Source organism: Mauremys reevesii, linkage group 16 (genome assembly GCF_016161935.1).
Source record: "Mauremys reevesii isolate NIE-2019 linkage group 16, ASM1616193v1, whole genome shotgun sequence".
Taxonomy (NCBI): domain Eukaryota; kingdom Metazoa; phylum Chordata; order Testudines; family Geoemydidae; genus Mauremys; species Mauremys reevesii.
Window position 1 is genome coordinate 43,800,014 of NC_052638.1, and position 16,456 is coordinate 43,816,469.

The following is a 16,456-nucleotide window of genomic DNA, read 5'->3' on the forward strand; positions in this document are numbered from 1 at the left end:
GAGAGCCATGGCCCAGCCACGGGCCCAGCCCAGCCACAGGCCCTGCATAACTATGGGCCTGGCATAGCTACAGGCCCGGCACAGCCACGGGCCCAGCACAGCCACAGGCCCAGCACAGCCACGGGCCCGGCATAGCCACAGGCTCGGCACAGCCACAGGCCCGGCACAGCCACGGGCCCGGCACAGCCACGGGCCCGGCACAGCCACAGCACAATCACAGGCATGGCACAATCAGCATCCCAGCCCAGGGAATCCTACCGGCCGCCTGCAGTTCCCTCCACATTTGTGATTGGATCCAGAATCCTACCTCACTTCCTAGCTTAATCTGCTGTCATGTTGCTGTTAAAAAACATCCATGTTCCAGCCCAGAGGTGGCTGCACATCAGTGGCATTGGAGGGAGAAGCACACAGCAATGAGACCCAGTCCATCCCCACTGTGCATGGGGTGACTCGCTGAGGCCTGGAGCTGCACTGGCCCAGAGAGGAAATTCAGCCCCCAGGTGCTGGAGGCTCCATGGCTGGTAGTGGAAGGAGCATCCGCCAGAAGGCAGATTACAGCCACAGGCAGTATCAGCATGTCTGGCACCAGGGTACAGGTGAGATGGCTGAGATACAGGGTGTGTGAGCTACAGCACCTGACAGCCAGACGCATCCAGCCAGACCTCTAGAGTTCAGAGTCTGACGCTCCCCTGTCCTGGGAGCTGGGAATGTCTCAACTGCGTCATGTGATCTGAGAATGCATGCCCCCCCCCCCCGCCCCTCAAGATCCAGGAACGCAAATCACACTCAACCCCCCAGGATCTGTGAACTCGCCACCCCCTCCAACACCCCCACCCCCAGGATCTGGGAACGCATCACCCCCCCTCCATGGGATCCAGGAACACATCTCACGCCCAACCCCCAGGATCTGGGAACACGCCACCCCTCCATACACCCTCCCCCCGGGATCCAGGAACGCGTCACCCCCCCTGCGATGTGGGAACGTGTCACCCATACTCACCTGCACACATGGGATTTAGGAACACGTCTCTCCTCCCAGCAGCTTGTTCTCAACTGGCGTCAACTGTCTCTTAGCTGAGTCAGAGCATGGGGGCTGGTTCAGAGAGCAGGTCAAACCAGCGTATTCAGTGCAGATGTGAGAGGGTTTCCCGTGGTGCAGGCACAAGGGGTAACGCTCACAAGGGCGACCAACAAAAGTGAAAATACACTTTGAAGACTAAACTTAACTTCAGCAAGATACACTCTGTCCCCTACAGTCAGTTCCCAGCAACCTCAGCCCCCGAAAGAGTCACTGTTCTCAGAGGTACAAGAGCTCTGGTGGCTTGTATCCAGGGGGGCTAGAACAATGTGTACGGGGGGGCGCTGAGAGCCATTGAACCAACCGTAACCCCGTATGTGATGGAAACCATGTCAAGCCAGGGGGTGCGGCAGCCCCACAGCACCCAGTAATGGTAACGACGGGTTCGTTTATAGTCCAGTAACCTCTGAGCCGGTGAAAGCCAGCCCAGCCCTGCTGGCGTTCGGGATTCAGCCGGTGCAGGTGGTGCTGTTCTCTGGGTCCTGCTCACCGGCCAGGACCTCTCTCAGGAGCAGGATGATGAAAACCCAGGGTCCCAGGAGAGGGTGAGGTAGCAGCCAGGCTGGCGAAGCTGCTCCAGTAGCCGCTGGTTTCCTCCAAGGCTCTTTCTTTAATTACCTCAAGAGAGGTGATGGGCATTCCCCTTATGGTGCTGGCCACCAATTAGCCCCACTTCCGGGGAGCCCAAGCTTGGCCCACCTCCTGGTTACCAGCCCTGCATGACGCAGCCTTTGCGGCTCGCAGGGAAACCGCCAGTCTCTGTCGCCCTTGTGTAGCTTCTCCCGCTAGCAGGTGGCGCAGGCTACTGCGCCCTTGTGTGACCTGGGCAGTGGCACTGGCGATTAGGTGAAGTTGTGGGCCCCGTTCGCCCACCATGCCCTTGCGCTGGTGCCCCCGGGATCCAGGAACGCGTCACCCCCCCCCCCCATGGGATCCCCCGGGGGAGGCGCCAGCGCTGACAGCCTGTGCCTCTCCCCACAGGTGGCTGGGCTCACCCTGCTCTTCTCACTGGTGCTGAAGAGGATGCTCTGGCAGGACAAGGGGAAGGAGCAGCAGCTGCAGAGGATCCTGGCTCTCCTGGGTGAGTGCAGGAGCTAGCCAGACACTCCAGCTGATGGCAGCAATGGGTCAGGGCTCTGGCAAAGCACATTGCGGCCCAGCAGCCGCGCCAAGGCCTGGCTAACTCTGACCCATTTGCATCGCAAACCCTGAGCCAGCTACCCAGGGCAGGAGGCGCTGCATGGCCCACGGGGCTGGGCAGGGGCACCCTAGTGTCTGCAGCAGGGTCTGCAGCGCCACAAAGCTGGACTCTTGCAGGGCTGCATCCCCTGTGAGGCTTGGACGGTGCCGCGGGCTGGCCCGAAATGGAGCCCAGCTGCCGCAGAGCAAAGTTGGCTGGTCCGTGTTCAGGTGCAGCCAGTCAGAGCACTTGGCAGACATGCCAGGCTGTGTCTCAGGCACTCTGCAGAGCCCTTCAGTGGGGCAGGACCCACACTCGTGTCACACCCCTGAACAGCAGCTGCCCGAGCAGGACAGGCTGATGGTACCACAAGCTGGCCCTGCCCAGCACTTGGGGCTCATAGAGGTATAAGTGCCCCAGAATGCACCAGCTGGTACTACTGCTCCCTGGGCATGAAGGAAGAGAATCTTCTGACTCAACTGGAGCCTTACTGAGCTGGCTGCCTTAATATCCTGTGGCAGAGAGTTCCACAGGCCTGGGCAGTAGTGAGCAAAACACGTTTCCTTCCATCCATTTTAAATCTGATTGTGTGTGATGTTTGTACACTGCGGGCTCTGGCCCCAGAGGGTGCCCTCATCAGAGTCATGTTCCCCACCAGACGTCACTGAAGCCTTGTGAGCTCAGTGATTCCCCCCTCCCTTGGCAGGCTGTTAGCTAGGCACTGGGTGTGGTGCCAATACCTGTCCCTTGGCTCCTGCTGGTAACATTGCAGGCCCAGGCTCGCCATTGGCTCAGCCTTTGCTCGCCGTGGTTACTGAGCCTCTCGCCAGCCTGTGTCCAGGAGCGTTATGGGGCGAGGCCGCTCCACCCAGCCACCAGGGAGGGCATCCCATGGCAGGCCCTCGGGGCCGCTGCCAGCGGTGCAGCCCTGACACCTCTTTCTGCAGCCAGGTGCCCCTACTTGGAGCTGCCTGGGACAAGAGACTGGAATGACCCCGTCTACCACCCCCCATGCCCAAGACCAGCGCCCCCTCGAAGGGAGAGGACCTGGAAGAAGAAGAAGCTGTACACACAGCTGGGAGAGATCGTAGGTAGGGCTGGGCTGGCGCTGCCCAGGCCCCAGCAAGGGCGAGAGGCTGCAGCAGCCAGTGCCGTGGGGCAGTGAGATGGCAGCTCCTGCAGGCTCTTTGCCCCCACCTCACCTCATCCCATGGCATTGTTGGTAGAGCCGAGGGGCCCCGCACAAGCTCCCATTAGACACATGGTGCGTGGGAAAGGGAGCCAGCTGGGTCGGAGAGGTGCAGATTAGGGGCTGGGCTGGGGGGTGCCCCAATTAGCCTGCTGGCAGGACTGGGCCACGTCTGACAGGGCTGGAACCATGGGAGGACAGAGCCCAGGGCCCATGGGGGCTGGGTCTAGGGCAGGCTGCCACCAGGACGCTAAAGGCAGTGGGGCTGGCACCAGGGCCGCCCAGAGGATTCAGGGGGCCTGCGGTCTTCGGCAGCGGGGGGTCCTTCCGCTCTGGGACTCGCCGCCGAAGTGCCCCGAAGACCCGCGGCGGGGGCCCCCCACCGCCGAATTACCGCCAAAGACCCGGCACTTCGGCGACAGGTCCCGGAAGAAGCTCTGGGGGCCCGGGCCCCACGAGAGTTTTCCGGGGCCCCCATAGCAAGTGAAGGACCCTGCTCCAGGGGCCCCAAAAACCTTTTGTGGGGGCCCTGCGGGGCCCGGGGCAAATTGCCCCACTTGCCCCCACCTCTGGGCGGCCCTGGGTGGCACGCCTCTGCGGGCTCTGGAGGTGCCCGTCACCCCAGCGAACGCGCCTGCTTTATGCCAGCAGGCCTACGCCAGACGTATGCACAGCATACGCGGCTGCATCACCAGGACCATAGGCGCTGACTTCTCATCTTCCTGGGGGGTGCTTGATTCCTCCACCTCTACTCCACCCCTTTCCCCAAGCCCCCACCCCGCCTCTTACCACCCCTGCTCCACCCCCACATCTCCTCTTCCCCGACTCCTCCCCCGAGCGTGCCCCTCCCTCCCGGGGCTTGAACACCGCAAATCAGCTGTTTGCGGCGCTCCGGAAGCGCTAGGAGGGAGCGGGAGGCGTTAGTAAGCACGGGGCTGCCAATGCAGGAGAGGCACAGAGGGAGGGGGACAGAGAGGGGGGAGCTTGGTGCCGGTGGGTGCGCTGCACCCACTCAGTTTTCCCTGTGGGAGCACCCACCCACGGCGTCCGTGGCTGTGACCGGGACAGCGGGTCAGAGCAGGTCGGCTCCCGCACAGCCAGCGTGTGCTGCAGTCTCCTTCCTAGGCAGAAGGCAGGGGCTGTATTCACAGAGCTGAGGCGCCGGTGTAGGGCCCCATAAATCCTAAGGACGGCCCTGCCTGGGCAGGCTGCGAGCGGCCATCCTCTGTCTGCCCGGCAGTGCAACTCGTTCTCCTGGCCTCACTGATGGTCGTGTGCTACACGGAGCGGAGCCCCCACGAGCTGTACTTCAATGAGGCCATTCGCAAGAGCATCACACCCAACTTCTACCGCATCCGCGGCCTGGGGGACTTCTATGGCTGGGCCCACGGCACGCTCCTGCCCAGCCTTGACGGGCCACACCCAGGTGAGAGCCCCCATGCCACAGGGACCCACCAGGGCCTGGTCTGCCCTCGGGGCGTACGCAGACATGGGTAGAGCGGGGAGCAGGGAGCGCCTCGCCCCCCGGGACAATAGAACTTGGTGTGGAAGAGCGAGGGCGTGGCTGGGGGGAGGGGCTGCTCCTCATCATTGCCCCCCAGGGTGGTGCATCCGCTGCTGCTCACCTCTGCAGGCCTGCCCTGGCATTGGCAGTGAGGCCCCTGGGGCTGGGCTCCCAGAGAGCAGCATAGCCGGGCACCGTTTGCCCCCGGACTCTTCAGGGCTCTGCAGGCTCCATTGGGGTTTCCACTTTGAGGCGTTCTAGAGCAGCGGCTTTCAGCCGGGGCTCCACGGACCAGCTCTGATTTCCAAAGGGGGCCGTGGCCCCAGGCCTAGGTTTTCAGGGGTCTGCAATGATAGAAGATTAAACAACACTGGGCTGGAGGGAGGGTTCCCACCCCACTGGGATTTGACTGGCCTGGCCGTTTTTTTATGTATTTGCCAGTTGCCAGAAAACTCATTTAATCTGCCGCGGTTTTACCTGGGTCTAAAGCTTTGCATTATCATCACAATACACGGAGGTAGCGAATGGGGAAAGTTTCTGTGTCCAGCTCAAGATGCTGCAGTGTTCCCACTTCCCAGTTTAAGCCATAACAGATCAGAGCTATTGAAAATACAGCAGCTGTCTGCCACCACCACACCAGTGCCGCGCGTGCAAGAGGGCTTGAGGCACGCGTGCATGAGGAGCTGTGCAAGGTTCGCGACACGTTACCTTGCTGGATACTGTAAATGGCTGCGGAGTTGCCTTGTGGCAGGGGGGCTGATTAGTTTTCAGTTCAAAGGTAGTAACCCTAGCGCTAGGCTGATGCAACTTTACACCCACCCCGTTTTTCTGGAACGATGCACGTGCAGCACAGGCTCTGAGGGTGGGGGGCTGCCTGGGTGACTCAGATGATGGGGCCCGTGGCAGGCAGTGGGGCACAGTGTCCCAGCACCCCCCCTGCCTGCAGCAGCCACTCCAGGCCCCTGCGCCTTGTACTCATCAGAGACCTTTTCCATGGCACCTTCGCCTTGTGCCGCAGGGTTCATCTCAGACGGAAACGCCCTCCTCCTCGGCAGCATGCGACTGCGGCAGCTCCGTCCCCAGCCACAGCACCAGCTCTGCTCCTGCCGCCAGCAGGACACAGGGGGCCATGGGGCTGGCTGGGGTCCCCCTGGCCAGAGCAGGGGGGCACTGGATAGCATCTGGGTGAAGCACGGCGCAGAGAGCCTGGGGGAATACCCCGTGTGGGGGCAGCTGTCCCTCTACCCGGGAGGAGGCTACCTGGCACACCTGGGAACCAACTCCAGCCATGCACACAGGTGGGGGCAGAGCCCACGTGGGTCACACGCCTCCAAGCTGCCTGCCCCTTGCACCCCCATGCCCTCTGCGCCGCCCGTGAGAATTGAAGCAGCTGGCTTGGCTCCGCTTTGCCATCCCTGCAGCCTCCTGCTGTGGGGACAGACACTCAGCGAACTGTTCTCCAGGCTGGCAGGGTGCTGGGCCTGCCCTGCAATCCCCCTGTGCAGCCCTGTGCTGTGCCAAGCAGCCAGCCCGGGCCTCAGGCACCAGGGACATGGTAGCGGCAGGGGGCTGTAAAGAATGGCAGCGTGGGGAGCATTTCAGGGCTCTGGAACTCCTGGTCGGGGGACGGCCCTGGGGCTCTGGTGGGGGGGACGGCCCCATGGCAGCTGAGCGGGCCCGGGGCTCCGGTCAAGGGGGGACGGCCCCATGGCAGCTGAGCGGGCCCGGGGCTCCGGTCAAGGGGGGACGGCCCCATGGCAGCTGAGCGGGCCCGGGGCTCCGGTCGGGGTGGGACGGCCCCATGGCAGCTGAGCGGGCCCGGGGCTCCGGTCGGGGTGGGACGGCCCCATGGCAGCTGAGCGGGCCCGGGGCTCCGGTCGGGGTGGGACGGCCCCATGGCAGCTGGCGGGCCCGGGCTCCGGTCGGGGTGGGACGGCCCCATGGCAGCTGAGCGGGCCCAGGGCTCCGGTCAAGGGGGGACGGCCCCATGGCGGCTGAGCGGGCCCGGGGCTCCGGTCGGGGTGGGACGGCCCCATGGCCGCTGAGCGGGCCCAGGGCTCCGGTCAAGGGGGGTCGGCCCCCTGGCGGCTGAGCGGGCCAGGGGCTCCGGTCGGGGGGGGGAACGGCCCCATGGCGGCTGAGCGGGCCCAGGGCTCCGGTCAGGGGCGGCCCCATGGCGGCTGAGCGGGCCCGGGCTCCGGTCGGGGAAACGGCCCCATGGCGGCTGGCGGGCCCAGGGCTCCGGTCGGGGGCGGCCCCCTGGGGGCTGCGCGGGCCCGGGGCGCCGGTCGGGGGGGGGAACGGCCCCATGGCGGCTGAGGGGGCCCGGGGCTCCGGTCAAGGGGGGACAGCCCCATGGTGGCTGAGCGGGCCCGGGGCTCCGGTCAAGGGGGGACGGCCCCATGGCGGCTGAGCGGGCCCGGGGCTCCGGTCGGGGGGGAACGGCCCCATGGCGGCTGAGCGGGCCCGGGGCTCTGGTCGGGGGGGGACGGCCCCATGGTGGCTGAGCAGGCCCGGGGGTCCGGTGTGGGGAACAGCCTCCTGGCAGCCAAGAAGGCCCGGGGCTCCGGTTCGGGGGGTACGGCCCCATGGCGACCGAGCGGGGGACGGCCCCATGGCGGTTGAGCAGGCCCAGGGGCCTGGTGGGGGACACGGCCCCTTGGCGGAGGAGCAGGCCCCCAGTGCAGAGGGGATCAGTGGTGAATCACTGGCCGTTAGCCCCTGCCCCGGTGCTCCTGGCCTGCTGCTCTTTCCAGGCCTGGTTCCAGGCTGGCTGCTCTCCTGGGCACTGTTCTGCCATCCCAGCCTCTCTCTCTAACAGCCCCCCCACCCCTGCAGTGTCCTGCAGTACCTGGAGCGGAGCCAGTGGCTGGATGGATGCAGCTGCGCCATCTTCGTGGAGTTCACAGTCTACAACGCCAATGTGAACCTCTTCTGTGTGGTCACCCTGCTCCTGGAGACCCCCGGGACAGGTAGGTGGCCCCACAGCGAGCCAGGCCTGGCAGCCCACGCCCCAGGAGAGCACCCAGCTCCTCCAGCAGCCGAGCCTGGCGGCGGGTGCCTCCCTCGGCAGCCAGGGCAGGGTCAATTCCCGCTGGCAGAGGGTCCAGTTGGCACAGCTAGTGGACACCAGTTAGGAGAAACAGGAGCCAGCCCCTGCCGGCGCTGTCCTGCCCATGGGCCCCGCCCAGGGCCCAGCTCCCTCTGTCCAGGCAGCAGGCTTGGGGCTGGGCTGCTCCAAGGGATTCAGGGGAAGGAGGTGATTTCCAGAGCCGAGTGCTCTCCTCTCCCGCTGCCTCTGTCCTTCTCAGGTGCCTTCCTCCCCTCTGCGGAGCTGCAGAGCATCCGCCTCTACAGCAGCAGCGGCTTGACCCAGCTGACCTGCGCACAAGGCACCTACCTCCTGCTGCTGCTCTTCTACACCTGGGTGCAGGTGAGCCGGGCAGGGCGGGGCGGGGCGGGGCGGGGCGGGGCAGGAGGACGTCTGCAGGGCCGGCTGGCGTGCGCCTTCCTGCTCTCACCAGCCCCTCTGGCCTTGCTCCAAGGAGGTGGCATGTCCCTGGTAGTGAGCGCACAGCATTTAATTTCACTCCGGGGGACCCTCCCCGCCCCGCGGTCCTCCCAGCACAAACACGGCCACTGGCCCGCCCGCTGCGTCCCGACAGGCCCGTGTCCAGCCCCTGAGCTGGGCCTAGTGCTCCCACTCCGCAGCGACGTTAGCGCGCTCTGCCGGCTGCCCACTCCCCCTCTCAGGCCCTGCCCGAGCCTGGCCTCTCGCTCTGCGCTGAGCGGAGCCTCTCACCCTGGGCCTTCGCACCAGCTGAGTAAGGGATTCACAGAGCACTCCCTGACCACGTCCCCTGTGTCCAGGGGCGGCGGCTGAAGCAGCAGAAGTGGAGATACTTCAGCAGCCAGAGAAACGTGCTGGACATAAGCATAATTCTCATCAGCCTGGCAGCATTTGGGGTGTACATCAAGTGCCATCTCCTGCAGAAGAGTGTGATGGAGAAATATCACCAGGACCGGAGCAGGTGAGCCAGTGGGGGCAGGGAGCAAGGCCCAGAGAGCAGGGTGGGGCCAGGAGCTCCTGCCGGGCAGACATGCTGTCATGTCTAGCACAAAGCCAGACAAGTCTCTTCCATACCCAGAGCCTGCCCCTGAACTTACTGGTCCCGCAAGAAAGGAGTTTGGCTTCCGCTGAGTAGGGCTTGGTTGGGCGGCAGGCCCCTGAGCAGCTGGCCTGGCACAATGCAGCCGCTTGCCCTTTGCTGCAGGGCACGTGCTCTAACCTAACAGTGGAGGCCTCACCTCTGGGAGGTCTCATCCCCCTCTCACCCTTTGGCCAGTCAGACGCCTTGCAAAGAAGCCATGTTTTCATGTGAGTAGCTATGGGGCAGCCAGGCAAGGCCTGACTGGCTGAGAGACTCTGCTCTCTCTCCCCCTCGAAGACAGAAACAGGGATGTTAGAACAATGTGTATAGTGGGGGTGCTGAGAACTGTAAACTCTGCATGTAATGGAAACCACTTCCAGCCACGGGTGCTGCACCACCCCTATTTCCAGCACCTATGGACAGAGGTGGGTGATGGAGGCTACTGAAATCATTTCTGAATGAGTTTCAACTGGAATTTGCCCCATATTCTGCCCTGGAGCTGTGAAAATGGGGCACCAGGACAGCTCAGAGCAGGCCTCCAGCTGCATCTCTCCCCACGCTGAGGCCATCTTACCAGGCAAGCAGGGCTGCAGGGACCATCCCATAATCCCCCAGTGTCTCTGCCGCCTCAGCCTGGGGAGAAGGAGCAGAGAACATGCTTTGCAGAAGCAGGAGTTGATGGAGGACGGAGCCTGTCAAACTAGCTTTTCTTTTTGGACAACACTATAGGTTTGGTTGATAAAGGTAATTCATGATGCTGACGTAATAGGGTCTGTGAAGACTTTGACATGGTGCTGCAGGACAGTGTTATTCAAAAGCTAGAGTGATGCGCAATCAACATGGCAGACAGTAAATGGATGAGACACTCTTTACCTGACAGCTCTCAAATGTAACTGTGAAGGGGACTCCCCCCTGAGCAAGAGTGTTCCTGGGAGCTCCTTCAGTGGTCTTGGCCCAATACTATTTAATATTTTTATCAGTGGCCTGGAAGAAGACAAACGCCTGACTGATAAAGTTTGCAGGTGACACAAAATTGGGGGAGTGGTAAATAATTGGGGACACATCAGTTGGAAGTAACAGAGGAGGAGAAGGACCTCGGAGTATTGATTGATCACAGGATGACTATGAACCGCCAATGTGATATGGCCATTAAAAAAGTTAATGCAGTTTTAGGATGCATCAGGCGAGGTATTTCCAGCAAAGATAAGGAGGTGTTAGTACTGTTATACAAGGCACCGGTGAGACCTCATCTGGAATACTTGTGCAGTTCTGGTCTCCCATGTTTAAGAAGGATGAATTCAAACTGGAACAGGTTCAGAGACGGGCTACTAGGATGATCCGAGGAATGGAAAACCTGTCTTATGAAAGGAGACTCAAAGAGCTTGGCTTGTTTAGCCTAACCAAAAGAAGGCTGAGGGGAGATATGATTGCTCTCTATAAATATATCAGAGGGATAAATATTAGGGAGGGAGAGGAATTATTTAAGCTCAGTACCAATGTGAACACAAGAACAAATGGATATAAACTGGACACTAGGAAGTTTAGACTTGAAATTAGACAAAGGTTTCTAACCATTAGAGGAGTGAAATTCTGGAACAGCCTTCCAAGGGGAGTAGTGGGGGCAAAAGACATATCTGGCTTCAAGACTAAGCTTGATAAGTTTATGGAGGGGATGGTATGATGGGATAGCCTAATCTTGGTAATTAATTTGGCAATTGATCTTTGATTATCAGCAGGTTGTGACGATGCGGTTCTGGCGGGACCCAACTGAAAGTGCCAATTCAGGACAAATCGCTTAAACAGGGCAGTTATGGCCCAAGGCTGGGGTTTTTCCACCTCTAAGGCAAACCAAACCAGCCAGACAAAGAGGACTTTGGTCTCACCCCACTGGCTAACCACAAGTCACACAAGCAATTTCCTTCGACACTCCAGTCTCCCAGTATCACCACCAGTCCCACTCGTCCTGGGGATGAATGGTTATGAAAACCAACACCCCAATAAAAGAAAACAGTTCCCTTGATCCCAAAGGACCAAGCCCCAGCCCCAGGTCAATATACACATCAGATCTTACCCGCAAATCACGCTGTTGCCAATCCTTTAGAATCTAAAATCTAAAGGTTTATTCATAAAAGGAAAAAGGTAGAGATGAGAGCTAGAATTGGTTACATGGAATCACTTACATACAGTAATGGCAAAGTTCTTAGTTCAGGCTTGTAGCAGTGATGGAATAAACTGCAGGTTCAAATCAAGTCTCTGGAGTACAGTACATCCCCAGCTGGGATGGGTCAGTCAGTCCTTTGTTCAGAGCTTCAGTTTGTAGCAAAGTCCCTCCAGAGGTAAGAAGCAGGATTGAAGACAAGATGGAGATGAGGCATCAGCCTTTTATAGGTTCTTCCAGATGTAAGAACCTCTTTGTTCTTACTGTGGAAAATCACAGCAAAATGGAGTCTGGAGTCACATGGGCAAGTCCCTGCACTTTGCTGAGTTACACGGCGTATCTGCCTCCTCTCAATGGGTCAATTGTGTAGCTGATGGTCCTTAATGGGCCATCACGCAGGCTAGGCAGAGCTAACACCAACTTGTCTGGGGTGTCTCGCAGAAGCACAGCACAGATTTGAAATACAGACAGTACAGAGCCAATACTCATAACTTCAACTACAAAATGACACATGCACCCAGACAGCATAAGCATAACCAGCAACCCATAACCTGGTCTTAGACCCCTTATATGACCCTCTTTACATAAGATTTGGTGCCACTACAGGACTTTGGTTGCAACCATGTTCTATATGGTCCCAGATTATATCAATAACGTCACACAGGTAAGTATGCCCAGTGATCTGTGATGGGATGTTAGATGGGATGGGATCTGAGTTACTACAGAGAATTCTTTCCTGGGTGCTGGCTGGTGAGTCTTGCCCACATGCTCAGGGTTTAACTGATCGCCATATTTGGGGTTGGGAAGGAATTTTCCTCCAGGGCAGATTGACAGAGGCCCTGGAGGTTTTTCGCCTTCCTCTGCAGCGTGGGGCACGGGTCACTTGCTGGAGGATTCTCTGCAGCTTGAGGTCTTCAAACCACAATTTGAGGACTTAAATAACTCAGACATAGGCTAGGGGTTTGTTACAGGAGTGGGTAGGTGAGATTCTGTGGCCTGCGTTGTGCAGGAGGTCAGACTAGATGATCATAATGGTCCCTTCTGACCTTAAAGTCTATGAGTCTGTAAGAAGAGGACAGGTCACTGATTCAGAGCTATTTGGATTGCTTGGTAGGCTGGGCGCAAGCAAACTGTGTGTGTTTCACTAATGCCAGAGGTAAGGTAGTACACTCAGGAGCACAGAACGCAGGCCACACCTACGGATGGGGGACTCTACCCTGGGAAGCAGGGACTTGAAAAAGACTTGCAGTCTGAACATGAGCTCCTGGTGTGAAGCTGTCGCCACAAGTGCTAATACAATCCTTGGAGGCTGTTTTACCTCTGCACTGTATTTGGCAGTGGTGCAGTCAGCACTGGAATACTGTGACCAGTTCAAGCAGTGTGTTGGTAAATTGGAGAGGGTTCAGAGAGGAGCCAGGAGAATGAGTGAAGGATCAGAAAACCTGCCTTAGAGTGAGAGACTTAAAGAGCTCCGTGTATTTAGCTAGAAAAGAGAAGGTTAAAGGCTGACTGGATTTGTTTCTAAGTCTCTACGGGGGAACAGAGCTTTGAAAACAGGGCCAATGTAGCAGACAAAGATCTAACATGATCCAACGGCTGGAAGTTGAAGCTGACACATTCAGACTGGAAATAAGGTGTAAAAGTTTAAGAAGGGAATTCACCATTTGAACATCTTACCAGGGGCTGTGCCAGTTCCCATCACTGACTGGAGACACAGTCTGGTTCCAGCAGGCATTGCTGGAGGGAAAGCCGCAGGCCCAGGCTGTATAGGCCATCAGACTCTAGCATCACAACAGTCCCTTCTAGCCTTGGCGTACGGCTTGCTACAGTCATAGAATCATAGGGTATCAGGGTTGGAAGGGACCTCAGGAGGTATCTAGTCCAACCCCCTGCTGAAAGCAGGACCAATTCCCAACTAAATCATCCCAGCCAGCACTTTGTCAAGCCTGACCTTAAAAACCTCTAAGCAAGGAGATCCCACCACCTCCCTAGGTAACCCATTCCAGTGCTTCACCACCCTACTAGTGAAATAGTGTCTCCTAATATCCAACCTAGACCCTCCCCCTCTGCAACTTGAGAGCATTGCTCCTTGTTCTGTCATCTGCTACCACTGAGAACAGTCTAGATCCATCCTCTTTGGAACCCCCTTTCAAGTAGTTGAAAGCAGCTATCAAATCACCCCTCATGCTTCTCTTCTGCAGACTAAACAATCCCAGTTCCCTTAGCCTCTCCTCATAAGTCATGTGCTCCAGCCCCCTAATCATTTTTGTTGCCCTCCGCTGGACTCTCTCCAATTTTTCCACATCCTTCTTGTAGTGTGGGGCCCAAAACTGGACACAGTACTCCAGACGAGGCCTCACCAATGTCGAATAGAGGGGAATGATCACGTCCCTCGATCTGCTGGCAATGCCCCTACTTATACAGCCCAAAATGTCATTAGCCTTCTTGGCAACAAGGGCACACTGTTGACTCATATCCAGCTTCTCGTCCACTGTAACCCCTAGGTCCTTTTCTGCAGAACTGCTGCCTAGCCCCTCGATCCCTAGTCTGTAACAGTGAATGGGATTCTTCCATCCGAAGTGCAGAGTCCTGCACTTGTCCTTGTTGAACCTCATCAGGTTTCTTTTGGCCAAATCCTCTAATTTGTCTAGGTCCCTCTGTATCCTATCCCTACCCTCCAGCATATCTACCTCTCCTCCCAGTTTAGTGTCATCTGCAAACTTGCTGAGGGTGCAGTCCACACCATCCTCCAGATCATTAATGAAGATATTGAACAAAACCGGCCCCAGGACCGACCCTTGGGGCACTCTGCTTGATACCGGCCGCCAACTAGACATGGAGCCGTCGAGAGATTCTCCCGGCGTCTTACAGCCATTCCGTATTGAACTATCCCAACTCCCCACAACCCGGCCCCCTGCGCTGAGAGGGACACCCCACAGGAGCTGGATGTCCCTGCGCTGATGCTCATCAGGCTAGCGTGCTACACCAGACATGCAGCCCCAGCGGCGTGCGCAGCCCGCTGCCCTAGTACAATCCCACTCACGCTGCTGCCTGCAGCTCCCCCTCTGCTCGAATACTCAGCCCCGGGCGAGACCCCACACCTCTAGCTTCTGGGCAGACGTCTTAGCCAGCTCACGGGGCCCACGGCAGAGCAGGACAAGAGGGCCGGTATTCTGACTCCCAGCCCCTGCACCTGTGCAGCGCCTCTGCTTCCCACGAGTCAGCAGCCACCTGCTCCCGGAGGACCCAGCCCCGGGGCGGGTGGGGAACGCAGCCCGGTGCTGGGCCTGCGAGGCCCCATCTCTGCTGCTGGGTGGGCCAGGGGCTGCGGGATGCTGGGAGGCGCTTAGGGGCACGTGCAGACGGGCTCCACTCCTCTTTGGGGCAGGTTTGTCAGTTTCTACGAGACAGCGCAAGTGGCCTCTGCTCTCACCTACCTGCTGGCCTTCCTGGTCGCCCTGGCCACCGGGAAGCTGTGGAACCTGCTGCGCCTCAACCCCAGAATGCACCTGATCAGCAGCACGCTGCGCCGAGCCTGGCAGGAGGTGCTGGGCTTCCTGCTGCTGCTGCTGCTGCTGCTGGCGGGCTACTCCATGGCCGTAAGTTGCTCTGCGGGGCCCTGGCGTGGGCCTGTGGCACGGGGGGGGGGGGGGGACACAGAGAAGCAGGGGGGCTAGAGCATGTTCCACTGGGCAGAAGCAGCAGGGCCATGAATTCCCCACTGTAACAGGTCAAAACAGAACTAGCTCCGTTCCTGGGGCACAGGGCCATCAGTGGCTGTTAGCCAGGATGGGCAGGGCTGGTGTCCCTGGCCTCTGATTGCCAGAAACTGAGAATGGGCGACGGGACGGATCCCTTGGTGAGTCCCTGTTAGGTTCACTCCCTCTGGGGCACCTGGCACTGGCCACTGTCTGGAGACAGGACACTGGGCTAGATGGACCTTTGGTCTGACCCGGTACGGCCTTTCTTATGTTCACACTGCACGCTCCCCTTTCCATCCTCCCTCCCTCCCTCACCGTCCTTCTCCTTCATTGCTGACCAGTGTAACCTCCTGCTTGGCTGGAGCATCGCCAACTACAAGACTTTCTTCAGCTCATTTGTGACCATTGTTGGGCTCCTGATCGGGATCTTTAACTATGACACGGTGAGAGCCCAGAGCCTGGTACCATTTTGTTTCCCCCAGAACAGGGCTCAGTGCAATCAAGGACCTGCTGCTGCCCGTCTAATCCAAGTGTAGCAGGAGAAACAAGAGGGTGGAGCTGTGCAGTTACTCACCCTGGGTTTGGTACCAGGCACTTCCTCACCCAGGGCTGCTGCCAAGTGCACACTCCCCACGGAGAGAGCATGCAGCTCGGCCCTCCCCAGGAAGCGCTCAGCCTCCACTGGAACATGCACCTTCGCAGGGCCATGTGCTACAGGCACAGACATTTGTGCAGATTGGAAGAGTTTGGCAACATTTGCATGTGCCCCAGAGGTAAACACGGCCTCTGTAAAAGGCCCTGGGAGCAGCTGCTTGTGCAGGCTTCCACATGGGTGTATCTAAGGAGAGGCCCAGCTGGAAGCATGACTCTGTACTTGTGCCCCCTTCATCCTGGGCTCTGTGCTGCCGCCTTCTAGGTTATCAACTTAGACCCAGTCTTGGGGTGCTTGCTGATCATCACCAGTGTCATATCCATGCTGTACGTGGTCATTAACCTCTTTGTCTCTGGCCTGCTGACAACCTTCAGCGAGGAGCGAGCGTCTGCCAGGGTAGGTACAGATCTCGGGCTCCGTGCCCAAGCTCTCCCCCAGGCCTGTGGCGGGTGGGCAGGAGGCAGCCTTACTCCGAAGCAGGCAGAAGGTTTACATTCAGCACAGCTGGCTCCCAGCACCCAGCCAAGTTCAGCGAGGACTGCCGCTTGGCCCTGCCTCTGCTTGCTCTGCCGACAAGCTGGGGATTAGCCTTTTTTATTTTCCTCCCTCCTTTCCAGGCAAACAAGGATGAGTCCATGATGGAAGTGATGCTCCTAAAGCTCTCAGGCCTGTTAGGAATTAAGCAGCAGGCCCTGCAGCTGACCAGGCTGGCTGGAGCAGCTGAGAAGGCTGGACCTGTCTGAAGCATGAGCCCACAGCTGTCATTTCCATCCCCCAGAGATGTGTTTCTGCTACATAACTTCGGCTGTTGTCTTGATTAATCGTTTGCTCCCTCCCCGTGCA

General features: G+C 59.1%; 1 protein-coding gene across 1 annotated transcript in view; it reads left to right on the forward strand.

Moving 5' to 3' along the window:
- PKD1L3 (polycystin 1 like 3, transient receptor potential channel interacting) overlaps positions 1–16,456 on the forward strand; it is a 42,703-nt gene extending 26,247 nt beyond the window's left edge. The window contains exons 22-32 of the mRNA XM_039503663.1: positions 2,060–2,159; positions 3,206–3,349; positions 4,688–4,873; positions 5,970–6,249; positions 7,790–7,923; positions 8,263–8,384; positions 8,822–8,982; positions 14,649–14,859; positions 15,303–15,404; positions 15,878–16,009; positions 16,231–16,456. Coding sequence (XP_039359597.1) covers positions 2,060–2,159; positions 3,206–3,349; positions 4,688–4,873; positions 5,970–6,249; positions 7,790–7,923; positions 8,263–8,384; positions 8,822–8,982; positions 14,649–14,859; positions 15,303–15,404; positions 15,878–16,009; positions 16,231–16,356 — 1,698 coding nt within the window. The 3' untranslated portion in view covers positions 16,357–16,456. The remainder of the gene's footprint in view (positions 1–2,059; positions 2,160–3,205; positions 3,350–4,687; positions 4,874–5,969; positions 6,250–7,789; positions 7,924–8,262; positions 8,385–8,821; positions 8,983–14,648; positions 14,860–15,302; positions 15,405–15,877; positions 16,010–16,230) is intronic.